The sequence below is a fragment of the Mustela lutreola genome, chromosome 3 (assembly GCF_030435805.1).
Source record: "Mustela lutreola isolate mMusLut2 chromosome 3, mMusLut2.pri, whole genome shotgun sequence".
NCBI classification, from domain to species: Eukaryota; Metazoa; Chordata; class Mammalia; order Carnivora; family Mustelidae; genus Mustela; species Mustela lutreola.
The window spans coordinates 114,917,202-114,943,890 of NC_081292.1; the positions used below are offsets into that span (position 1 = coordinate 114,917,202).

The 26,689-nt window shown below is 42.2% G+C and overlaps 1 protein-coding gene across 4 annotated transcripts in view; it reads left to right on the plus strand.

Annotated features, from left to right (window-relative positions):
* The window catches only part of MGAT5 (alpha-1,6-mannosylglycoprotein 6-beta-N-acetylglucosaminyltransferase), a 345,401-nt gene that overhangs the window by 217,839 nt on the left and 100,873 nt on the right, over positions 1–26,689 (plus strand). For all 4 annotated transcript variants that reach the window (XM_059166698.1, XM_059166699.1, XM_059166700.1 and 1 more), the window contains 5 exons: positions 855–926; positions 2,615–2,776; positions 6,153–6,322; positions 9,546–9,680; positions 16,402–16,535. In XM_059166698.1, coding sequence (XP_059022681.1) covers positions 855–926; positions 2,615–2,776; positions 6,153–6,322; positions 9,546–9,680; positions 16,402–16,535 — 673 coding nt within the window. The remainder of the gene's footprint in view (positions 1–854; positions 927–2,614; positions 2,777–6,152; positions 6,323–9,545; positions 9,681–16,401; positions 16,536–26,689) is intronic.

The following is a 26,689-nucleotide window of genomic DNA, read 5'->3' on the forward strand; positions in this document are numbered from 1 at the left end:
TAGTTTGGCATCATTGTATGGCCAGTTTTAACAAAGAGCCCAGCAATATTCGTCACTGCAGCTTTCTTCCTTCTTTTACTAGAAACTAGAAACTGTGATTTTTTTTTTTTTTTTTTTTTTGCCTAATTTTGTTCAGTAACCTTTTTGAAGGAATTCCTGTAAAATTGGGCGGTTTTGCCCTTCCCCTCAACTCTTTAAACTTCTGTGCATTGACAGAACAATCCATCTTCTAGAGCGGCTCTTGCAAGATTGCTGAGGGTTTTTTTTTTTTTCCTCCTTTTTCCTTTTATCTCTTTTCTGATAGTTTTTACCATCTTCTTCCTTGAGATGAGCTGGTGTGAAGTGAACAGCCAGAAAATGAAAGTCTTGATCAATTAGCCTTAAACGATCAGCTGCTTTCCTAATTCTGAGATGAATGAGGGAGCTCTGTAGCTCAAACGCCATGCAGTTTCCTTTCCAGACATGCTGCAGCAGATAACAGAGCATGTCTGTCCTTCCCTTCTCATTCTCCTGCAATCTCTTTTACCTTTTTGCTGGGAGGCCTCCCCCACCGCTCTCCATCTGGTGTAGACACTTGAGGCTTACCGGATAAAGGAGTCTGCAGCACGAAGTACTTTGAAGGACAGATAGAAAGTGTAGCTGTGGACTCCTTGAGACCTTTGCTATGGTTGTTCCTCCTTGTGAGAGGTTCCCTGCATTTATGCTGCTCACTGAAAGCATGAAAGCCTAATAGCAGGAACAAGCCCTTAAATGTAGTGGTATTGTGTGCTGGGAATGGTACTTGGCGCTTAGTACGGACATTATATGGTTTACAGATGAACCAGCAGACTTAGTGTCTCTTGTATATTTTTCAGGTTGAAAATTGGTGTCCTCATTTACCTTGGAGAGCCAAAAATCCCTATGAAGAAGCTGATCATAATTCATTGGTGAGTGATTTTTGGAAACTAGGCTTGTGATTTGGTTGTATGCCAAGGGATACCTTCGGATTTGGCTAGACAGGCCCACTATAACCTGAAATCACGGTAAACAGAAGAACTTCTCTCGGCAGGCCTGTGGAAATTTGGAGGCTCGAATCAGTTCACCAGTAGTATCTGTTTCTCAAGCAATTCTCTGGGTGGGGGGTGGGGGGGGTCCTGAGTGACAGGCTCCTGAGAGGAATGAGACCTGGTGCCAGACATGGAGGCGCACTCAGCGATCTCATGAGCGTGATGGGTGAAAGTCGTGACCACACCCGCATAGAAGCTGAACTATAGGCCAATGGGAATGAATGAGAAAGCAGTGATCTCAGCCTGCAGGGGTTAGGAGAGTTTGCAAAGAGATGATGATACTGGAGCTGAATTTCAAATGATGAGTGAGTTCACAGTAGATGAAGGAGAGGAGAAAGATGTGTCTGATGTGCAGGGGGAAAGGTGCCTGTACCAGAGTTTGGTGTTTTCAGGGAGTAGAGCACAGTCCAGTGGGCAAGGCCTTAGGGTATCGGATGAGCTTTGGTGGAAGATGAGATGGGAAGGATCAGTAGGGACCATGAAAGGTTTTCTGTGCCACACTAAAAGCTCATGTCTTTATTCTTTAGACCAAGGGTCAGCAGCCCTTTTCTGTAAAAGGCCAGAGAGTGAATATTTTCATCTTCCCAGGCCAGGCCATAAGGTCTCTGTTGGAACTGCTCAGTTCTGACCTTGAGCGCAGAGGGCAGCTATAGACAGGATGTAAATGAGCAGGTATGGCCATGTTTTTGCAGAACTTTCTGTACCAAAACAGGCACGTGGAGGATCTGACTCCTCCAGCCACAGTGTGCTGATCCATGCTGTAGGCCGTGGGAATCTTGGGAGAAGGTTGGGTCAAGGAGGGATCAGGTGAGTGTTGAGAACAAAGCATGTGACTGTTGGAGTTAACATGGAGTTAGCATGTTCTTGATGTTACGAAAAATAAATAGGAATGCTGCTGTTTTTCTGTTATTCTGATCACTGGTTGTACTCAGCCACATTAGAAAAGTGTTCTTCCTGGCTTTTAAATTATTCTGGCCTGGGTTTTAAATTCTGTTGAGCTACAGTAGGAAAATGGTATTGCTGGCTTTTAAATTCCTTAGAAAATAATGAGCTTTTGTTTGTTTGAGATTGGGACAAAACTGGAAGATGAGCATTTATTTCCCTGCTTAACTCTGTGGGCAGATGAAGGCTTTTTGGCAAACTACACAATGCGAAACAGCCTGTTAAGAACTGACTTTACTTTTCCAGGAGTCTGCTGCCTTGCAGTAGATCCAAGTGGCAATAAATTCGGGTGCAGAGAATTTCAAGGTACATCGAGCATACTCATTGCAAAAAAAAAAAAAAATGCATTTTAATGTAACTCTGGGCTTTGTGGTAACTGTGCTGGGCCTTTCTCAATTTCTCATTTTTTAATGATGTCCCATACAACAGATGAGCAGTCAGGGGCCTTTACTTTAATTTGCAATCCTGGGGCCTTGAAGTAAAGCTCTGCAGCAGACAGGCCTCACTTCGGAAGCCCTGTATTTAATTGACTAGCTCTTTCAAGTTTTCAAATGTCACATCGTGACAACCATTCTGCCTTCTGACTTTTTATCTTCTGTTCATTTTTATTAAATTTCTGTTTCTAGGCGGAAATTCGTACGGATTTTAATATTCTCTACAGCATGATGAAAAAGCATGAAGAATTCCGGTGGATGAGACTCCGGATCCGGCGAATGGCTGATGCGTGGATCCAAGCTATCAAGTCCCTGGCAGAAAAGCAGAATCTTGAAAAGAGAAAGCGGAAGAAAGTGAGTTTCTGAGGAATTCAGTTCGGTTAGATGCCAGTTTTCTTTTAAAATACGATTTTGCTTGGAAACAAGACTAAGAGAAATGTCATGTCTGAAATGATACTCCCTCAGGGTGAATCTGCTCAGTCTCTTGTACGGCCTTTTTTGGGCTTTACTTCCCCCCCGTGACAGTAATCCTGCCTAGCAGGGACCGGCACACACGCTTCTCTGGTGAAGCCAAGCAGGGTATCTGGCCTGTGAGAGTTTCCTTTGAACCGCCCTGATGCCCTATCCCCGTGGCATCGGGGAGCCTAACCCTCTTGGCTTTACCCAAGACAGCCTTGGAGAGCTTGTTGTCACATCATCGTGGCAATCTCCTGGTCATGCTGTTTGTCACTTCTGGGCTTTGGGCAACTGCTGAGTTCCATTGCTGCTATGTTGAGTTGGTGCTTCTTTTTGTATTCTTGAGGGAGAGATACTATCAATTAAACTGGAGCCGATCTGTTTGAACTTCAAGGGGATTTGCTTAGAAAACCTCTGGGAATAACCCTGAGCATGAAACATTTTATACCCTATAAGGTAGAGGTTAAATAGCCTTGGCTTTAGAGTAACTGTTTGGATGACAAACAACAGAACAAATTACACAGTCTTTAGTATACCCACATCTAAAAATTAATTTAAAAAGACTTTGGTGTTCCTAATTGGACTACTTTGATATTCTCAAAAAAAAAAAAAAAAAAAAAAAAAAAGGAAATGGGGAGGCTGAGCTTGCAAAACCCCAAGTCACAGTTCAGTGGTTCCATTTTTGCTAAATCTCTTGAGTTTATGAGACAACAGGTCCAAATGCTCAGGCCCAAGATAGTCCTCTGTAGAAGAGTATGAGGTCAAAAGTCCAGGTGGGCTGTAAGAAGAAATACAGTACTTTTACAGAATGCTATGCAATAATCTTTGGGATATATTGTTGGGTCAATAAATAAGATATGGAGAACAGTGAACATTATTTTTAAAAGGAAGAGAGAATTTATATACACACTCAAACACACATACACACACACGTATACATAAAGATATGGGCCTGTACACACACATGATGTATATATAATATACATTTATGCTTGCTCATATTTTTAAAAATAGGATAGACCATGAAATTAAAAATAAAGGAGATGGTTGCATAACATTGTGGATGTACTTAATGCCACTGTACACTTAATAATGATTAAAATATTAAATTTTATGTTAATCACAATAAAAAGAGTCAAATATGGGGAAAGAGGAAATAGCGTGGAGACAACAGGTGTAGAAACTATACTTATGTAAATATATCTTTCTCTGTAGCTTTGATACTAGAGTCACTTGACATAGTATAAAATAAAGTTGAATTGCAAAAAAATTATCTAAAAATTACAAAGAAAATAAGACATGAACTGACTACATATCCAGTTTTACAGTCAACACACAAAGAACTGTTCTTAGGGACTAGAACACAGACTTTTCAGCATTTCTGATGGTATATCCCAAAGGAGAAAAAAATGGCCAAATATCTTGAGAAGTTTTACTGAGTTTTCCTAAGTTTACATGTAGTAGGTGGTGGTGTAGATATTCTCATTCTGAATCCCTTCTGCGTATTGGAATAAAGCAAAGTACTTATGTTAGTATCCTCAAGAAGTGGGATTTTCCGTCTGGGAGAGAAAAAATAACATATGTAAGATGGATAATGTTATGCAAAGTTACTGTAATCCTGAGTTTGAATGGGAAGTACCAGTGTGAATTTATGATTTGTTCTATCCTGGAGGAGAAATAAATTTCCAGCTATGTCCACTGAAAAGGGCTACAGACAGTGATTAACTAGAGTCCCCTTAAGCACCAGACCTTGATCTTTAGATGCCATTTCCACTCAATGGTATAAGAGGTTCTTGGAAAAATGGTTGGTTAAGGTCTTAGAAGTTGTACATGTTGAGCTGCAAACATATGTCATAGTGGAGAGCAAAGGCACTGTCAAATACTACTAGAATCCTGTCAGAAGAACCTAGAAGCCAACTTGAACAGCCTCCCATTGGCAAGATGGGACAATTTGATAATCCATAAGGATAACTTCTATCTGTGACTGTGTAAAACCCTCATTGACGGTCATTGGAGTAGGCTAATGAACAAATTTGTTATTTAGAAAACTGATAAATAAAGGGCAAGAGTCAAATATTTGCCAGGCTTTTTCTCTATAAACCGTACTTCAGCAAAGCCAAGTAATTGATGGGGGTGGGGGGGTAGTTTCTCTTTGTAGAAGCATTCCAGCTTATAAAAGCAGAAGGAATAATAAAATATCACCATTTTGTAACTCCTGATGGGTGAAGGCCTCTATTTAGTGATTATCCATAGCTCCAAACATCACCAGAGATCCTAGACATCGTTCCCACTAGGGAAAGGAAGCGTACAGCACCGCCTATGACGTAGCATTGCCAAAAACATCAAATATGAACTGAATCATGCCTGTGGATCTAATTACTAGTTTACTATAAATACAAGGGGTAGAAGAATCTGTTATACAATCAGCAAAACCCGAAGTGTGAGAGACTCTACTGGAAATACAACCTCGGACAAATGTCTTTTTGTGTCTTGGACAAATAAAACTCTCCCCAATCCCAAAGGATGGGGCTAAAGAAGCCTAAGAAATAAATGAGACACTTAGACTTAACACACTTTATTTGACTTCTGCCGGGAACAACTACACTTGGAGGAGGCGTAAACACTAACTGGATAGTGAATGATATTAAGGAATGAATAACTGTTTTAGGGGCAAAAGTGATGTTATGCTTGTGTTTTTTAACTGAAGGTCTGTTTCTTTTAGAGATACAAACTGAACTATTTGCAGATGGAAGGATATGATCTCTCGGATTTGCTTCAACATCAGCTAGAGGGGTTGGGAGAAAATGAGGGGTGTACTTTAAGATTGGTCCTGAGTTAATAATTGTGAAATTTATGTGCCTTGGAATCGACTGTGCTACCATGTCTGATTTTGGATATGTTTGAAATTTTTTGCATTAAAACCTTAAAAATATTCCAGCTGTGGGAAAGACACACACAGTATTGTTAAATGATATTTTATTGCCTTTGCTTACTTGCCTTTAAATCTGATTTCCCAAATGTATCCTGCTTTCTAAAAAGAGACTGTCTATCTGTCATGTTCATAGCCATAACAGGGTGTGGTAGTGACTCTGTTTGCTTCCATTTCTTTGTACCTTCTGGAAAAATCTAGGCCAGGTTGAGGTTACGTTAGAACATAAACATCACTTTAGATTTGGTTGATTGCTTTTGGTGTGTTAATGTGTGGAGTTTGTACTTGGTTCAGTGGGAATCAATATATGCCTCTCCTTTGTTTTTTTTTTTTTGTTTTTTTCAGGTCCTCGTTCACCTGGGACTCCTGACTAAGGAATCTGGATTTAAGATAGCAGAGACAGCTTTCAGTGGTGGCCCTCTCGGTGAATTAGTTCAGTGGAGTGATTTAATTACATCTCTGTACTTACTGGGCCATGACATTAGGATTTCAGCTTCACTGGCTGAGCTCAAGGAGTAAGGAGATTACTTTTCAATTTTAAAATCAGAATACAAAAAAGAAATTGTAAACTCTTAAAGCCCTCTATTAGTGTGTAATTTCTTGTGGAGGAAAATGAAAGTGATAATTCACTAAACAGGAGATAAGAAGATTATTTTCAGGAGCTAAATACATACACTGTGAAAAGGATAATATGTTTTCATTGTAGCTGCAGGCTCCAGAGGCTTCATAAATGAATGCCAGAAATTTCAAACTAAGGAGCTTATTCTTTGCTATTACAGGTGCTTCCAACATGTGCAGCACAAAACATTATTGACTTTCCTGATTCCCTGTCTCCTGCTGAAATTCATACCCTTCCCTACTCAACTGCAAGCCTCCCAAATCTTAAAACAGGGCAAGTTCCTATTTATAATTTAATTTGGATAGAATGAGTTTCTTGAAAGCCCTGATCCAATCCTCTTTCGGTAAAGCCAGTTTTCTAGCCCGAGTCTGTTAACTCTACCTGGCTTTTCTGTTTCCCTGAAATCTGCTTCCGGTTCTGACCCTCTCGTAATCTCCTATAGATTGACACAGCTGGCTAGGCAGGAATGCTCTGCACCCCTTCACTCCTTTTGGATAACTGCCCATAGAGACTTTGTTCCCAGCAGCCAAGTGTTCATGTTGCCATACGGCAAACGTTCCAGAAGAAATACCTCGAGTGAACACTCTAGAGATAGAAGGGTGTTTAAAACAAAATATGTCCCCTCCAACCCATCCCCCGCTCTTACTTTCCTGTCCAAGACATTGATGCCCAGAGAGGTCACTTGTGTTAGGGGCCAAGGTCTACAGAGCTGATAAGTGGCAGTGTTGAGATGAAAGCAGTAATATCAACTGTCATTTTTTAAACGGTTTCTAGGTGCTAAAACTGTGATCAGGGCATTAGTTACAGCAAGAGTGTCAGCAGTTAGGATAACCACAGCATAGATGGAGCTATGAACACCTAACATTTGGTGAGCACCTACCGTTCGTCGGACACTGCACATTTTACATACTGTTTACACAAACTCGGAAGTAAGTTCTGTTGCTCCCTGCATTTTAACGATGAGGAAACTGAGTTGCTTAAGAATATGTAGAAAACGTGCAAGAGTTCTGTTTCGGACCTCAAAGCCTGTGTTCTTGACCACTGTACTAGATGGCTCTTTTTGGATCTAGATAAATCCGAGGTCTTCTGAACCCCTAAACACTGCCCGTGTCCCTTCAGCACGCTGCCCCCTGCTTGCTTTAAAACACACTGTGTACATAGCCTATGAAGTCGAGGCATCCACACATTTAGCAGTCATTCTCTCAGTGCTTTCTGGGCACTGGTTCTTGGTACGGGATAGACAGAGATGACCAACATGCATTCAAGGAAATGCCAGTCTTCTGGTAATTACAGCTAATGCATTGCGTAATAATTACACTAATTGCAATGTGATTAGTAGTAATTGAAGCATGACTGCTAGAATGTAAGCCAAGGGAGTACAGAAACAGTGATTGTTGCACACTGTGGTGTGTGTGGCACCTAGAATAGTGCCTAGCACCCAGTGGGTGCTTGTGACTTGGGACTGAGCAGACCAGTAAAGGGATGAATCCAGGAACGAGTGAGTAGGTGAATAAGTGGAAAACTGTGGGAACTCTAGGGAGGGGTGCTCCCTAGGGAGGTCAGAAAAGGCATATTAAGGGACTACCAGGCAGAGACTTAACATGTTGGTCAAGATGTCTATGGAGTGCTTTGAGTACTGGTAAGAGAGCCAGATGTGTTTTATTTAAGAAGACAGTTATGGAAGCCGCAGAGGGCAGAACATGCCTGCACATTACCATCATGGGGGATCTTTGTGGCCTCCCAGTGCCCAGATCATATGCCAGACTAATTAAATCACAACCTTCGAGAATAGGACACAGGACACACTAAGTATCTCAATGCCTCTGGATAATTCCAGTATGCAGACCAGTGTGGGAACCACCAAAAACAAGGTCGACCAAGGGTCCACACACCTGGCACTGTGGGCTGGATGCAGTCTTCTGTGTGTTTTTGTTACAAAACTCGCACAGGAACATAGCCACACCCATTATGGATGAATTGCTGTGACTGCTTTTGTTCTCCAAGGGCAGAGTTGTGTAGTTGAGGCAGAGGACATGTGGCCTGCAAAGGTGAAAGTATTTACTATCTGGCCCTGTGTAGAAATACTTTCAAATTCTTGGGAAGGAATTGGTTGTACAGAACCTGGTATTTTCTGAGAGTCAAGCGAGCTGAGGAGCAGGGTACCTAAAGGAGTGGCAGCACGGAGTTGTGGAACAGAGTCCTGTTTCTAGGACTCGTCCTTCAAAGGGGGATAGCCAGAATTTGGTGAAGGATGGTTATGGAGTGCAGGCAAGGATAAGAGGCATCAGTGAGTACCGATTTCTGGGTGAGCGGCAGTGTGGTTCGTTGAGCAGTTTTTACTCCCACACGTGAAGTTGGCATACAATCACATATGTCGGCTCTCTCTGGGTGCAGGGGTGGGGTTGTATGGATGGGTGAGGAGAGGTGGATGGAAGGAAGGGTAGTGCCCGTTATATAATAGAGTCTAGTCAGAAGGAAAAATTTGACATAGAAAAAATTAGGAAACCACACAAGACTGTATAGAATTCTGTATTGTAGCAGCTAGAAATTGAAGACCTTTAGGAGGTCAGTAGGGTAACGAGAGCAGTTTCTGTGAGGGGAAGCAGTAGCCCCTGAGTATCTGCAACACATGAGGCACTTTTCTTTTTAAAATCTCATTTAAGCACCTGAAGAATCTCTGACAGGTTGCTTTCTTACTATCTTTTCTGTCGCAAATCCTGTTTTGTGGGAAGGTTACTTTTGTTGTTGTTGTTTCTTAGGAGGAAAGACCAGAGAGATTAGTGACTTGTCTAAGATCTCACAGCAGCTAGTGGAGGTAGATAGACCGATTCAGACCCAGGTCTTCCTAGGTTTCAAAGTGTCTGCGTGGTGCATGCATGCGTGTGCACACGTGTGAGCCACCATTTACTTGTGCCAGACTCTGAAGCAGGACTCTGGATAGGCCTTGATGGGTGGGCAGAATCTGGATAGGCAGCAGATTGGGACAGACCATGCCCTCCTCCCCGACAGCATTCTTGGGATGTTTGCCTATTAATGTTGCTAAGTGTCATATCTTGAAATAAATTATTGTGGTTTTTTTTTTTTTTCCTTTCTTCCCTCTCTCCTGTCCCTCTTTCTAGGATAATGAAGAAGGTTGTAGGAAACCGGTCTGGCTGCCCAACTGTAGGAGACAGGATCGTTGAGCTCATTTATATTGATATCGTAGGACTTGCTCAATTCAAGAAAACTCTTGGGCCATCCTGGGTTCACTACCAGTAAGTCCTACTTGCTGTCCTAAGTTAATTGGGTGTTTGGTCTTTTGGTTTTTTGTTTTTGGGTTTTTTTTTTCTTTTTTCTTTTTTCTTTTCCTTGAATGGCGGAGCATGGTTACAGGCAGAAATGCTTATCAAATATTAGCTTTTGGACTGTGTGGAGTAGGTTCCTCATTCCTAATTGAAATTCACATTCTCCCCCAGTGATTTTGACTTTCAAAGGCTATTCATTATTGTCATTGATTTCTTTTAGGAATAGAAAATAAGTGGCCACCCACCTCTTTACCTTCCTTAATACTCCTCCTTCCTCTCTGTGTCCCTACACCAGTCTCATTTGTTTAAGTAACAATTTGGACAAAATGTGGAAAATGTCATTTCTCATGTTGCTCAGGTTTGAAATGATGACTCATTTCTCTTCCCTTTTCCCTCCTGAGTTGTCATTTTTGGAAGAGAAAGCTGTGAATACCTTGTTTGAATGCTGGGGTCTTGCACTTTTTAAGTCAAGCCCCATGCTGAGAATGACCCAGGTGCATGCCTTTATCATGTTGGAGAAGAACTCGTTTCCCTCAGAATGGGTTTGGGACCGTGATTTAGTATTTGAAATGATTTTACATGGTACACAAGCATGGCATTAAATAACAGTGAATTATATAATGAGTTTATTAACCTTTCAGTTTTCCTCCAATCTTTCTAAAAAGGCTTAGTCCTCCAACACATCTTGTAACACTTACATGCATTTTTTTTAAAGATTTTTTTTTTTATATTTATTCATTTGACACAGAGAGATCACAAGTAGGCAGAGAGGCAGGCAGAGAGAGAGAGAGGAGGAAGCAGGCTCCCCACGGAGCAGAGAACCCAACGCGGGACTCGATCCCAGGACCCTGAGACCATGACCCGAGCCGAAGGCAGTGGCTCAACCCACTGAGCCACCCAGGCGCCCCCTTACATGCATTTTTAACAAGATGAGGGTAGCTGTCAGTTTGGGCCTTCAGACAAAGTATCCAGCTTGAATTTAATAATAATTTTTAAAGAAGAAAAATATGTTATTTTTGGTTATATTCCCCTTCCTAGAGTTGGCACTGGCTTTCATTTATGGCCTCTAAGTTTCCAGTAAATGTAAGTAAACATATTTTATCTAATGGTGGCAGTGGTACATAAATTTGGGTAAAAATCCTGAAGTTAGTACCAACCTGACTACCTGATGGTAAATGTTGACCTATAATTTGAACCAAGTTCCTAAAAAGAACACTAGGAAAATCTTTCAATTAGCATGACTTAGAAATCTTTCCATGTGTTTCTTTTCTGTTGCTATTGGGTAAACAGATGTTTTGATGTGTTCTTCTGCCTTGACCCCATAATTGAACCCTTAATGACTTGAACTAGGTCCATTTCAGATTAGTTTATAGTTTAATATTATTTATAAACTTTAATCTCCAAGCCGATGTCAGATTGCAAGTCCTGTAGTAGAAATTCAAAGGAAATACAAAGTCAAAATATTAAGAAGATTCTCCAAAACATAGTAGGGAAAACATCATTGTAGAATTTTCTTGCAGATTTCTTGCCTGTGACAATATTTCTTTTCTCACTGGCTGGTGCCATACTCAGGGACAGAGGGAAGGGAATGATTGAGAAGAGACTGTGCACTTTTCATTTCCTTTCAGATATACTTTGATCAAAAAGCAAAATAAAGGGGCACCTGAGTGGCTCAGTTGTTAAGCGTCTGCCTTCAGCTCAAGTCATGATCCCAGGGTCCTGGGATCGAGCCTGCTTCTCCCTCTCCCACTCCCCCTGCTTCTGTTCCCTCTCCCTCTGTATCTTTCTTTGTCAAATACATAAGTAAAATCTTTAAAATAAAATAAAATAAAAAAGCAAAATCTTGGTTTGGGCCAGGATTGCACTCTAACTTCTGCATCACATTATTCCTTTTTTTTTTGTTGTTTGTTTTTTCCTTGAAATCTTCATACATCATAAGCCATCACATTTGTTCTCAGTTATGTGGAAATAGCCGTCTTTCTTTTTGGTTAATAAGCCATGTAAGTAAACATTTTTTTTTCCTTTTTAGCTACAGCATTAAAGAAGGAAAGAAAGGCAGAGCTGTTGTTCTCTGGCATTTAGCAAAAGGCAGGCACCTGATACAAAAGGACAGAGGCGTCACGGGCATCCCTAGACTTACATATCCTCCCCATTAAGAAGGACTGTTGGGATGGACAAAAGTCCTCAGTGGTAGTGTTCCAGTCAATTAAAAAGGATGATTTCAGGGCGCCTGGGTGGCTCAGTGGGTTAAGCCGCTGCCTTCGGCTCAGGTCATGATCTCAGAGTCCTGGGATCGAGTCCCGCATCGGGCTCTCTGCTCGGCGGAGAGCCTGCTTCCCTCTCTCTCTCTCTGCCTGCCTCTCCATCTACTTGTGATTTCTCTCTGTCAAATAAATAAATAAAAATCTTTAAAAAAAAATAAAAAATAAAAAAAAAAAAAATAAAAAATAAAAAAAAAAAAAAAGGATGATTTCATTATTAAAATGGTCACCACTGGTTAGTATTTGATTCTCGTTGGATGAAAAGGCACCATCTCAAAGGAATTTTATGGAAGGGGTGTAGTATCTCTCTTGCCTTTTTTTCATAAATCAAACACATTAGTGATACTGGCTAGCAGAGGTCTATCAGGACTCTAGGCCTGCAGTCTTTGTGGTGTGATGAAGTTAAGATTTCCTCCAAAGACTAAGGAGATCCTCTAGAAAGTTCTTAGCCATTTCTTTCCCTTTTGAAGATGAGACACTCTCAGAACTCTCTGAATTCATTTTGGTTGATGGTACATGGTAGGAACTCCATTATATGTAAATGGAATTTATATCTGGTCTTCCTTTTAGGAGCAAAACCTTGATTCCTGTTGATCTTGGAAACATATTTGTAAATTCTTTCCAATTTATGTAGGAACCCAAAAAAATTCAGTTAAACATCTGTTCTGTGCCTACATGCAGCTAGTATACCATTCAGGACTATAAAACTCATACCCATTTTGCTTTCTGTGAAGTCTTTGCTGAGTATTGAGGACACACAAGGAAGTGAGGTGCACATAGCATGAGATATACCATGTTTTATATCCAACTCCAAAGTGGAAAGTAGGTCCTGGCAAGGAAGTCGTCCATCTTACAGTAGTGTGGCTTAGAGCAAAAAGAATGTTCCAGGAGTCATTTAGCATGGCCATAGTGATTCCTGTGAGAAGGAGGCCAGCTGCCTTGGGCAGCAAGGCAGATATCTTCTTAAGTCATCGGTCTGTCCCTGATGCTTCAGACACACAAAGACTTTAGAGGAACTGCATAAATATTAACAACACAAATCCAGTTCCAAACACACAGCTGTAGAATGTGATTGAAGGAAGAAAGCTATTATGTTAAACCTCTTCTGCCATAAGCAGAGATCCATCCCCTGCCTCTGGTTTACAAAACAAACCCAGGCCCACTAAAAAATAGACCAGTCGCAAACCAACGCTTAAGTAGGAGGATGTAGAATTCCAAGGTTCTCAGACATTCGATCTTTCATGTTCTAGCTTTCCTCTGGGAAGAAGCCCTGCATCACATAGCACAGTATCAAAGTCCGGGCATACAGGCATTAGGCTCCCACCAGGCATCTTGACTCATCAGGGATTATCTTATTATCTAAACTTAAGATAAAACCAATAAAACTCCAAAGTTAAAAATAAAATAACACGCCAAAGCTAGAGAGGCGTATACCTTGTCAGAGTAGATTGCAAATGTGGAGAAGTAGCCAAAGCCTTCAAGACAAAGGTTTCCTAGGATGAGGGTGGCCTGTTGGTCCCTGCAGTGCCTGCACAGAGCCTATAATCTTTGAGGCTCAGCCCCACCTGTGGGTGTGTGTCCCTCTCCCTCCTTCTGCTCTGCAATCCCTACATTCTCTGAATGCTGCCATCTTTCTCAGAAGATGATGGCTCCAACCAGTGGCTTTTGTGTCTTATTTTAAAATACAAGTTAAAGAGTTAATTATAATATAGGAGATTTTTATATAAGTTTTTAATGCAAACTTTGACACTGAAAAATATCTAAGTTGGGGAATGACAGTGTTCTGTTAAGAGAAAAGGAATGCCCCAAACTACTCGGAGACCAGGGGAAACACACATGGGTCAGTTCCTTGGCTCCCCAGCTTTCTTTTTCCTGGACTCTGGGCACCCATTTCCTTCCACCTGTTGGTTTTCAGGCTGATGATGCAATCTTGGTGCTAATTGTGAAAACTGTCAGTGTGATGATAGCATGTTCCTTGCCCACCACACAGGAATCCAAAATAAGGAAACACTTTCTGTGGTCAGCTTGCGTTTGCTCCCATCCTCTTTATTTTCCTCCCTTTCTTGTCTAGACCAAGAGTGGTGATCTCAGGGGTGCCTGGTTGGCTCAGTGGGTTAAGCCTCTGCCTTCGGCTCGGGTCATGATCTCAGGGTCCTGGGATAGAGCCCCACATTGGGCTCTCTGCTCGGCAGGGAGCCTGCTTCCCTTCCTCTCTCTCTCTGCCTGCTTCTCTGCCTACTTGTGATCTCTCTCTGTCAAATAAATAAATAAAAATTAAAAACAAAAACAAAAAAGAGTGGTGATCTCAGATGAGAAAAACCTCACACTAAAATGGCAATTTGCTATTGATTTTTCTGGAAAATCCAATCTGGTGTTTGCATTTTATTTTTCTGAATCACACATTGATGTAAAAAAAGTTAAAAAAAAAAAAAAACTTGAGAGAATGCTTTCATCATAGTGGGAAAATGAAGGAAGAAACTGGATCTGATGTTTACAACTCACTTGCCATTATCTGATTGTAAAATGTAGGCTTTAATATTTATTCGCTTTTATGCTCATTGGCCCAGTAAGAGCCATTCAGAAGCATTGCTGAGGTATAACCACAGAAAACAGAGCTATTTTTATTGGCCAGGCATAAGCTAAATTTACATCAATGGTTTGAGAATCAGTGATGAATTGAAAGAATGAGTTAATTAATGGAGGAGGTTTCAGCGTTGATTCTTGCAATTGGTCGTTTCTTTTCGACTCTAAAGCAGTGATCGACAGGTTCTCTCTGTAAAGAGCCATGTAGTAAATATTTTAGGCTTCTCTGGCCATATGGTCTCCGCGGCAACTGCTGAAGTTCTCTGTCACTGAATGGAAGCAGCCATAGACCTAAGTAAACAATTAGACGTGGCTGTGTTGAAATAAAACCTCATTTCTGAACCCTCAAATTTGAATTTCATCTAATTTTCATGTCACAAAATATCCCTTTCAAAAAATTTGAACTTAAAGATCATTCTTAGTTCACAAGCCTTGCAGAAATGGGAGGTAAACCAGATTTGGCTGACCCAGTTCGAAGACTTTGTTGGAAGAGCCAAATGAAACATCTTCAGTTTTACTCCTGGCTCTGGGAGAAAGCAGTAATGTCCCAGTGCTGTCTAGTATATAAAAATCAACACTGCCTTGTCAGTGGGATTCTAAACTCTACCTAAAATTCAATACTCTTATTAATTGACAAAAATGGTAAGTGACTGTGGAAAGAGCTAAGGCAGGCCGTATGCCTTATAGAGAGTAAGACCACCATCTTCGTCCGTTCGGGCTACTATAAGAAAATGCCACAGTCTGGGTGGCTTAGAAACATTTATTGCTCATGGTTCTGAAGACTGAAGGGCCAGGTTAGAGAGCCGGCGTGCTGAAGGAGAGTGAGGCTCTCTTTCTTCCAGGTCTCAGACCTCTCACTTTGTCCTCACCTGTTGGAAGGGGCGAGGGAGTTCTGTGGGTTCTCTCTCTCTCTCTCTTTTAATTATTTTAGAAAGAGATCAGGAGCTGGAGGGGCACTGGGAGAGGGAGAGAGAGAATCCCAGGCAGACTCCCTGCTGAGTGTGGAGCCTCATGTGGGGCTTGATCCCACATCCCTGAGATCATGTCCTGAACCGAAATCAAGAGTTGGACACTTAACTGACTGTGCCATCCAGGCAGTCCTGTGGGGTCACCTTTTATAAGACTACTAAACCCATTCATGAGCTAATCACCTTTATAACCTTATATCACCCCCCAGAGCCCCATTTCCTAGTACCATCACCTTTGGGGGTTAGGATTTCAACCTAAGAATTTGGGAGGGGAATACAAATTCTCAGATCATGGCCACTTCTAAGAACCTTAATTCTTTGTTTATTCAGCAACTCTTCATTAGGCACCACCGTATACTCTGCCCTAGCTCAGGGCACAGCGGTGAACGTGGCAGTCTACGATGCCAGCTCTCATGGGGACTTTATATTTTGCTGTTATTTGAGAGATCTTCTGTGACTTGTCAGCTAATCTGTAGCAAAATGTTTCTGTGTGTGATGGCTCAGAAGTCACACATAAGATGTTTGGTATATATATATATTCCACAGTCTCTCACTTCCCACCCACTCGTGTTTCTGATGAAAACTATTTGTCCATTTTTGGTAGTCCCTGCAGGAGGGGTTAGAGTTTTTGCCTTTTTATTTTGAAGATTTTATTTATTTAGTAGAGACAGAGCCTGAGTGGGGCAGGGGTGGTGGTCTACAGAGCGAGAGGGAGAAGCAGGCTTCTGCTCAGGAGCTGGATCCCAGGACCCCAGGATCATGCCCCCAGCCAAGGACAGACGCTTAACTGACTGAGCCACCCAGGTACCCCGAACTTTTACCTTTATAAGCTTCGGGGTCAAAAGTTGCAGTTTTATCCATGTTGCTTTTTCCTTTCAGGTGCATGCTCCGAGTCCTGGATTCATTTGGTACCGAGCCAGAGTTTAACCATGCTAACTATGCCCAGTCCAAAGGCCACAAGACACCCTGGGGCAAATGGAATCTAAATCCGCAGCAGTTTTATACCATGTTCCGTGAGTATTCACGCTTCACCTCTGCTTTCCAGAGTGCCACCGAAGATAAACGGGAAAAGAAACTATTTTGGGTTGTGATTCTCAGGCCTTTTAGCTGTAGAAACGTGTGCTGTGGAACCTTTCCCTGAGGAATAACTGATTTTGTTGTTGTTTAATTGGCATTGAAAGGCCATGTGAGCACTTTGTGAAAAGCCTTAGAAATGTTCTTGAGGGGAAAAAAACGTTCCAGATGAAGTATCACTAAAATGCATTTGGGCAAGGACTCTGGGTGGATTCTGGCTTGGCAGGCACTAAACACGTTTCATTCTGCATAGATGCTGCGTGGGGTCCACCTGATGACTGATGAGCAGTGAGGTCTTTCATGTAGAAAGATTAAAAAAAAAAAAAACCTTAATTATTTAAGCATCAACCCTTACAAAGAAAAAAGTCAGTTTTTTTTTTTTTTTTTTTTAATAAAACTATGTTAGACTCTGTTCCGTATTTAATCAGCTTCTCAATTACTGGCACCAGAATGAAATCTCACTTGCTCTGGCTCAGAAGGTGTCATTGATGCCAACAGCAGTGACAGTTTCAGAAGGTGTTGTAGTGAACACTTCCAAAATGATGAACTGGCCACAGTGGTAGGTGCTTCACATTTTTCTGTTTCCGTCGTGTTCCCTTTCCTACATTGACCATTTCTTACCACTGCTCTCAGTGTACCGCCTCAAGCCTCATTTCATTGATGATTAGCTGAGGCCTGTGAAGAAAGCTTCTAAATTGGGTAGTGATCATGCCCAAAATAAACTTCGAGTTGAAGTCTGCATGTCTCGGTGGGTGAGGTGAAGTCCTTCTCTGGAAGTGTCACACGCATTGAACATGACTTCCTTGGAATGCTCAGAGTGGAGAATTCCCGTTCCAAAGCTGTCAGAGTAATTGTAATCCAGAGATTTTCATCCTAGAATCAGTATCTGAGATGTGAATCTGTTTCCTTTGTTAAGACCCAAGGGACCCACGGCCTACTTCTTCCCTGTGTGGTTGCCTCTCCCCCTGTGTGCAGTCACCTAAAGACAAATCTGTTCTCAGGTTCACTAAACATAACAAAGAACACATTGGACTTAATCCTGGCACGTGACGTATGAGACAGTAGAATTAAGAAGGGTTAGGGCATTTGGAGGGTGCGGATGTAAGAATCAGCTCACGGTCAAGTGTTCAGTGTTCTTTTCAGCTCAGAAGGATTTGCAAGAGCATGTTATATGCGTGGCAGACATTATTACTGTTCCTAGAGCTCTATAATCCTGCTATTGCAAGCCATCCTGGGGGCACAGTTTAGGGGACAGAATACTATGTGATGAGTTGGGTGACAGATGGCTGGTCAGCATGATATGAGGTATGATTGGAGTTGGCCTTTGGTTTGGCTTTATTCTATGACTTTTGAGGGGCTGAGGTGAGGTGGTACAGAACAATGCAAGAAGTAACCTGTGCATTGCATCACATGGAAAATGTTAGGCATTTCTAAAATGGCCAGATTAGCCCAAATGATATGCTGAGTAGATGTCATCTACAAGATGGTGTTGTTGCCTTGTGTCCGGGGAATAGAAGTAGGAAGTGTTTCCAGAAAGTATAAAGTTCTCTTCCAGAATGTCGAAATTCAGAGTCCTAAAAACCAGTTTTATTCTCCATGAATGGAAGATTTCAGCAGTATTGGTTAACTTTGTTGAAAGAAAGCCATTGGTTAAAATGTAACTAAAGATGAAGACATAGATTAATTCCTGTTAACCTGGGAAGGGGATAAATTTCCTAACTGACTCAGAATTCAGCAGTAATCAGGAGAGAAAATTGAAACATTTGCCTGCCTGAAAAAAAAAAAAAGGAGAGGAACCTGTATGGCAAAAACATAAGCAAGTTCTATCTTGATGGGTTGGTATCATATATATATATATATATCCTTTATATATAAAGAGCTTCTAAAAACTGAAGGAAAAGTTCCATAATCCAACAGGAAAATGGGCAAAGGCCCATTACTCATTCCAAGGAAAAAGAAGCTTATTGCAACAAGGATTTGGAAACACATTACCCTCACTCACCATAAAGAGAAATGCATACTTTAACTGCACCAAGATGCCATGTCCCAAACATCAGGCTCAGCAGGATCCAGAACTTGGTAGCATAGGTGTTCCAATGGTGAGGATCCGTCCATCTTTTCCTGCCCTACTAGTGACAATGCAGCATGGTCCTGAGTTGGGGAGCGTATTTGTCACAATGTATCAAAACTATAAGCACAGTTTCCCTGTGACTGAGCAGGTCATATCTAAGAGTCTCTCCCAAAGATAAGTGAGCAGAAATAAAAAATGGTATATACACAGGTCATTTGTTGTGACACTGTTCAAAATAGGCAAAGAGTAGAAATAACCCAGATGTTCATACTAGGGGACTGAGTGAATAACTTGGTCCCCTGAGAGCGGGGGCTGCTGTGAAACTGGAAAGAGCAATAAGGACGGTCCCCACTGCTCTGAGGCAATGCCCGGGAGACAGAGAAGTAATGAAGCTAGCATGCAGGGCAGCTGGTCAACTTGTTTCCTTCTGTGTAAGAAGGCAATGTGTGCATATGTTAGCGTATATGAATTTGCCTGTATTTTTAAAAAAGATAAGGTAAGGAAAAATAGCAAGCCAATGAAAGTGACTTCCCCCGAAGGAAAGGCGTGCAGGACCAGGGACAGAAAGTAGGTATCTCTGTAATGTACCTTATTTTGACTTGTAAATGTTTCATGTAATTTTAAATAAGAAAGAAAGTAAGAAAGAATTCACTAACAACTGAAAACAGATTGAAAAAATAAAACATGTCTAGTGTTCTATCAGATTAGCGTGAATGTCCCACACAGAGGAAATAATTACTTCAAGTGACTTTAAAACTCTTCGGACCATATATTTACTGGGGGGAAATATTTACATTGTTATTTGAAACTGTTAGAGGTATACTGTAGGAGCCCAGATTTTCAGTATCCAAAAAGGTGGGTAGTAGTTAAAGAATTTAAGACTATATCATCTCTAGCTAGTATAGGAAATACCAATATCAATTTACTTTTCTCTTTAAAAGGGAAATATTTCCTAGCTCTCTTCTTAGAAAAGGATCCAAAGTAAAGATAGTCCAGTTGCAAGGAGTATCCTTGGCCCTCAGATTGGAAACCTTTTAAATACCTCTTCTACTGGGATGGCTGGGTGGTTCAGTCAGTTAAGTTTCTGCCTTCAGCTCAGGTCATGATCCCAGGGTCCTGGGATTGAGTCTCACATCAGCCTCCTTGCTCGGCAGGGAGTCTGCTTCTCCCTCTGCCTGCTGCTCCCCCTGCGTGTACTCTCTCACATACAAATAAATAAATAAAATAAGTTTTATTTTATTTATTTTTTTATTAAATTAAAAATAAATGCCTTTCCTTCAATAAGGAGCTTCCTGTTCAAATCAATACTGATTCCAGGTCTAGGGCAGGAAACATTCACAAGGGGACCTCTCGACGTGCCAGAAAGCAAGGAAGCTAAGGAAGACCACGGGGGTGGGGTCAGAAGGCCGTAGGAACCAAAGACCAGGTAGCTGGAGAATCGGAAAGAAAAGTAGCTACAGTGGATTGCATTCAAACCAGTGATAGATACTCCATGAGTCCAGGATGAACCTCGCAAGAGAGAAGACCACAGAGTCCATCGATCCCCCCTTCTCAAGTTGCTAGGACACCACGTCATTACTCTGAAGAATAAAGAGAAAGAATCCAGCTTTGATCTTGCCTTTATACGGCAAGCTGTATTTGAAGGTAATCAAAAAGTTGATGAAAGAAATTTGTTAATCATGAAGAAATCACAGCTAATAAATGCCAAAGGAATGCAGAAGGAGAAAATCAGCATTTTAATACACGAGGGAGACAGTGGGATAAGGCAGGAATTATCTGTGGTTGGAACAGCCTTCATGTTGTAAGTTGATGGAAAGCTTTCTCATGAATGGTTCTGCCTTAACTGGAGAAAATGTGGACATCCAGAGAGCAGTTAAGCAGTTCAAGACCTTTGCTGTATTTTGATGTGTTCAGGCTGACAGATTGGCACAAAGCAGTGACTCCCAAAGCCTGTCCACAGAGAACTAGGGTGCCCCCCAAGAGGGGGTCCTTTCCTACCCATGTGACAAAACGGTGGGCCTGGACTAACCCAGTCAATCCCACAGGATCTTCCATTCCCTCACCCTTCCAGTAACTGTGGCTATTCCAGAGACCTGAAGGGGAAGATCATTGGTTTGAGTGTAAGAAGGAAGTGTCAACTTATATTTATTGTTTTTTTTCCTAAACACAGCATATTTACCAGTGTTTACTATGTGGGTTGATAGTAACCATCATATCATTGGTGTGTATACACACACCTGTATTACCCAGTTGTAGTGGATTGTGTGCCGATGCAGTGCAAAATGAAAAGCGCAGATCCCCAGGAATGGAATGTTGTGCTCGGAGAACTCTGTTGTCTTCCAGGCCAGCTGTCATCTGACCAGATTTAGCAGTGTTCAGGCATGTGTGAAGTGCAGAGAGAGGATGGGGAAGCCAGTCAGAAAGGGCCGAGCTGGAAGGCAAAGAGAAAAACGCACCATTGCCAATGCATCTCTGGGAGCAATGACATGAGGTTGTCCTGACCAGAGCATGTTTGCACTTAAATATTCAGAGTGGAACACTTCTCACCATAAACCTGCTTCTGTTTCTTCTCTAACTCCTCTCCTCACTAAGTTGATAGACTTTCTCTCAGTTGGAAAACATGATTTTTCTTCATTGTTTTGCTCCAGATCTCAGAATTTCACTGCAGCTGTCCTCTGTGTATATTCTGTTTGCATTCTGGCATTTTTGTGTCAGCCGAGACCATTCTGATGCCTCCCTAAGTGCTTCCATAGGGACCACCCGAGTGGTCAGACAATGCTCAGTCTGTTTGCCTACAACTTCTGAGTGATGACTTTTTTCCAAGAAGCCGTAAAGTCTGGGGGCTCCTTCCTCATGGCAAGCCCTCGCTCCTACACTCACCTCTTGTCCACACTCCCACGGCCTGTGGGCTAGGCACTAAGGCCTTCCCTTGGCACTAGAGCCAGCTCTTAAAAGCTCAGCTTGGACTGAGCTATCCCTGCTCAAAGACTGCTGTGCCTGCCCTTTGCCCTCCTCCACAGTGTCCCACTCCAGACCCCTCCCCAGCTGCTTCCCCAGCCTGGCCAGACAGCCTGCTGGTCTCTGCAGGTGCCTGCTGGTGCCTCCCCACTCTTGCTTCCTTCAAGTCACCCTGATGGCAAAATTGCCTTTTTTTTTCTTTAAGACTTTATTTAAAAGACTTTCTCTATCTTTTGAATCAAATTGAAGAGAAATATTAACCCTACCACAAAACAGAAACCTCCCCCACCTATGGAAAAGGGCCCCCATACTTTAGTATAAACATTATCATAGTTTTCACGGCTGTATTTTTACATAGTTGTAAGTACATAATAGAATTCTGGATCTCCTTTTTTTTTTTTTTTTTTCCTTCACTTCATAGATAATTTTTTTCAAGGTTCTTTTAAACCATGATTTCCTAGGAGGTTTTGTGGTCCATCGAGTGACTAGCTCCTAATTTGTTCCTGTTTTTTCCTGTTGACAAGTAACCACTGCTTTTTCTGGGCTTGACAGGGTCTTGGCTTGACCCTCCAATTAGGCATTATTTCCATCGGCGATCTTCAGTCTTTCTTTTTCTAAACTCCTGAAGGTGATCTGTCTGATTTTTCTCACTGGCCAACAATGTGCATCCTACCTTGGTAAAAGGCAGGACATCTGCCTGTACCATTTATAAGAGAAAACAAAGCCAGAAGTGGACGACTCGCTCCCTGAGTTAGCCTGTATTTGGATAGCTCTGATTCCCTGCACCACACCCATGCACAGCTTCCTCTGGCTCCTGTAAAGACAGCGGTGTTGAGAGGTCTATACGTGACTGTGTTTGTCCCTCCCGCTCACTGGAGGCTCTGGCCAAACGCACCAGCAGCAGAGATAACCAGACTCCTTCCCCAGAGGTCAGGCCGGGGTGGTCCCAGAATTTGGTTGATATCCCGTCATTGGAAGGTTTCAAGAACATTCAGCAGCTTGCGGAAACTCCTCACTGTTCATTTCACTGTCAGAGAACGTTGCCTGTCCTCTACACAGAGTCCATTCGTATTGGTTTAATTCATTAGTGAACTAATTTTTTGAGGACCCGCAGCACTTGGGCTATCATTCACCATCTGAAGACACCCAACGGTTCACCTTCTGGGTGCCCGCCTTCTGCACTTTGAGTCGAGGGCTGGGGAGGTTCCAGCATTTCTCGGTACATGTGGACACGGGGGACAGTGAAGACAGGGAGCTGTCCTAGAGCGGAGTGACAAACAGGCCAGGGGTTCCAGAGGTGTTCATTGAGAGCCCTCCCGTTTCACCTCCAGCCCCTCTCCTTTCTTTACACCATCTGGCCTGCTTCATGCTATTGGCCTCCGCTTGGCTTTTACATGTCTTCTGGAGTGCCTTGTTTTCTCGGACTTGCAGGCCATTGTATGTGTACTCCTTGGTGTGGAAGCCCCGCGCCCTCACCCCCAACACACACATCCTTGCTTATCCTTCAGGGAGGTGCCCTGTCCTCTGGGAACCTTCTCTTCCCTGAGCCACACACTCCTGTTCTAGGACTCTCACACCTCTATTCCAGCCCCAGTCCCATCGTGTGAGCCCCACGAGCCTGGTCACTGCTGAGTCCTCCATACCTGAAATGGTAACGTCAGTGGTGATAAATATTTGTTGGATCAATGAACAAAGAACAAAGGACTTAGTTTCCCCAGCTACAAAATGAGGTCAGTTAAAATGTAAGTCAGATCCTGGCACTCCTATGCTCACAATGCCATGGCATTTCACTGTAGGGAAACCCAGTCATCCCACTGGCCTCAAGACACCAGTACGGGTCTTGCCTCATCTCTAACCACATGTCTTCTGGCTCACTGCTCTCTAGTCCCACAGCTGTTTCTCCTGCCCTAGGACATTTGCATTGGTTATTCCATCTTCCAAACATTGTTCGCTTAGACTTCTGTATCTCCTTCTTCAGGGTTGTTTGTTTGTTTGTTTGTTTTAGCATTTTTTTTTTCTTTTTAAAGATTTATTTATTTGTTTATTTGAAAGAGAGAGAGAGAGAGCTCACACCTGGCTGGGGCATAGGAGCAGAAGGAGAGGGACAGAGAGAAACCAAAGTAGACTCCCCACTGAGCCCAGAGCCTGATGCAGTGTTTGATTGCACAACCTTGAGATCACGACCTGAGCTGAAACCAAGAGTCAGGTGCTTAACCAGCTGAGCCACTCGGGCACCCCTCTTTCTTCAGGTTTTTTTTTGTTAATTAATTTATTTTTTTATTTATTTTCAGCATAACAGTATTCATTATTTTTGCACCACACCCAGTGCTCCATGCAATCCGTGCCCTCTATAATGCCCACCACCTGGTTTTCTTCAGATTTTTAACTGAACTGTCACTTCAGTGAGATCAACCCTAAGTACCCCCCTTTTTTTTTTTGAAGATTTTATTTATTTATTTGACAGACAGAAATCACAAGTAGGCAGAGAGGCAGGCAGAGAGAGGAGGAAGCAGGCTCCCCGATGAGCAGAGAGCCCGATGCGGGGCTCATTCCCAGGACCCTGGGATCATGACCTGAGCCGAAGGCAGAAGCTTTAACCACTGAGCCACCCAGGCACCCCCCCCTTCTTTTAAGTACAACTTTCCCCCAATTTCCTGTGCCATTCTCTGCTTTATTTTCCTCATTCACTGTATTAAACCAGGCAACATTTATACTTCTCTTATTTTTGTGTTGTTTTTTTCCTACCCTGGAATCTGAGACATAAGGGTTTTGTCTGGTTCATTGCTGAAACGCCCAACACCTTGAAGAATGTATAGCTTAGAGTAGGCCTACAGAAATACCAGTTGAGTCAAAATGAACGATAATGCCTGTTCTCTTTTAGTCCATGCAACAATATGAGGGAAAGCGGGACGTGTTGTCCAAATGTAATGTTACAGAAGCTTCTGTATTGAATCGTATGTTGTACACCTGAAGCTAATGTAACATTGTGTGCCAATTAGACACCCCCCCAATTTTTTTTTTTAAATCATTACAAAAGCTTCTTAGAGCCAGTGGCTTCAAGTTACCCTTTTGTGTCTTCCCACAGAAGGTGTTCAGGTGGTTGAGCTTTCTCGAGTTGTTCCAATCATACTGGCTGACATTCTAACTCTTTGACTTTCTCCCATGAAGCTGGGGCTCACGGTGTGGTTTATTTGCATGATCAGTTTGAAGTAATGGCTTGTAGACCAAAGATTCTGCCAGACAAAACAGGACTTGTAGAAATGGACTACTTTCCTTTCATGCAAATGAATAAACCTCTTGGCTTTAGCTAAAGATCACTTCCCTGTACGATTTTTATTTTTAGGGCCTAAGAAGCAAAGGAGCTATTTGTGATTCCAGCTGCCTTTCTGGCCTTCGCTTTCCAGCAGTAGGACTCTTGCCTTTTACTTCAGTACAGGCCAGTGAGTGATGGGATCAGCCTTACAGTTCCTTTATCTGAGTCTCAGCCTTGAGGAGTGATGTTCTTCTGAGAAGTCCATTCCCTCCTAAATTGTTTTTTGACACTTGAGAAATTTACTCTGGTGTGCCTTTTGTCAACAGTTCAGGCTCTCATCTTTTCAGCCCAGCTGTACATAATAGTTTCCCTAGCTTGGATCCTGACCCCTTCCCTCTCTCTCTCAACTCATCATCACCACCATTTGAAAAACTTCAGTTTGGGTAAAATTTGAAGTATAATATCACTGGCTGTGTAGTTTTTAAAGCCAGATAGCTTCTTGTGTGAGGTCACTGTCTTTGTCAGTGGAGTTTTTTTCTGTCTTGCCAGTCACGTCATGAGAATCAGCACGCACCTCATGATATGATGGTGGCCAGTATACTTCCTCACTTTTTTTTTTTTACTTTTTAAGATTTTATTTATTTACTTGACAGACAGAGATCACAAATAGGCAGAGAGGCAGGCAGAGAGAAGGGGGGAAGCAGGCTCCCCGCTGAGCAGAGAGCCCAATGTGGGGCTCGATCCCAGGACCCTGAGATCCTGAGCCAAAGGCAAAGGCAGAGGCTTAAACCACTGAGACACGCAGGCGCCTCCCTCACTTTGTTAACAGAGTTCTCAAACAGACAAAAAATAAGGTGAAACAGATGTACAGTAACAACCCGCAGCCTAGACTCGGGCGTTAACAGCTTCCTTTCCTTGCTCTGTGACCTCTCAATCCATATGTCTGTTTGCATGCCAGTCAATACACATTTTTTTGAGGCATAAAAGAACACTTAACCCATAGATGTTTCAGCATATCTGAACTAGTGTTCAGTATTGGTCACCAAACCAATTTTTTCTTTAATCTGCAGCATTGAATTACTTTACTGTTTGTCTCCCAGATGAATATAAGCTCAGTGAAGGGAGTTACATTCATGCTTGCTCCATTTAATGATGTGTCCTCAGCTCTTCCCAAGTTGTTTTCTGGCTCATAGTAAGTGCTCAATAAATGTGCTACTGATACAAAAATAAATAATAAAAATTTGAAAATTTTTAAAAATAAAATGAAAATAAATAAATGTGCCGTTGAGTGAATTGACAGTACTTGGAAACCCATGATGTTAAGATTTTACAGCTCTCCATCACTGATTGGTTTCCCTTCTTCCCACCTTTAGTTTTGTGACCTAGATTGGAAAGATATGTTAGTTTATCAATTAAATAAATATTTCTTGAACACCAACACTTAGTAAGCCTGAGCTAGTTTCTGGACCAGAGTGATGAGCTGCCTTGGGTAGTGATTCATCCCATGAAGAACAGGCTTTAGGGTTGGAACTTTTGTGCAAAGAGCCTGATGCTGGAGTAGTTTAGGCATGGCCTCTGCTGCTTGGTAATGTAGATCTGCCTACCTGTGGAATCAATCATACCAGTTAATTAAGCATTTCCCATTGGCTTAGTCAGTCATGCACGCAAAAAGAATTTGCTCAATTTTCTACTACGCTCTGGGAGTCAGTATAAAACATGGTTCCATCTCAAAGAACGTATAGGCTGTCTTCGAGATAATAATGTGTGAAAGGGACTGTAACTCTTCATGATCTAAGAGGAGCCCTACTTAT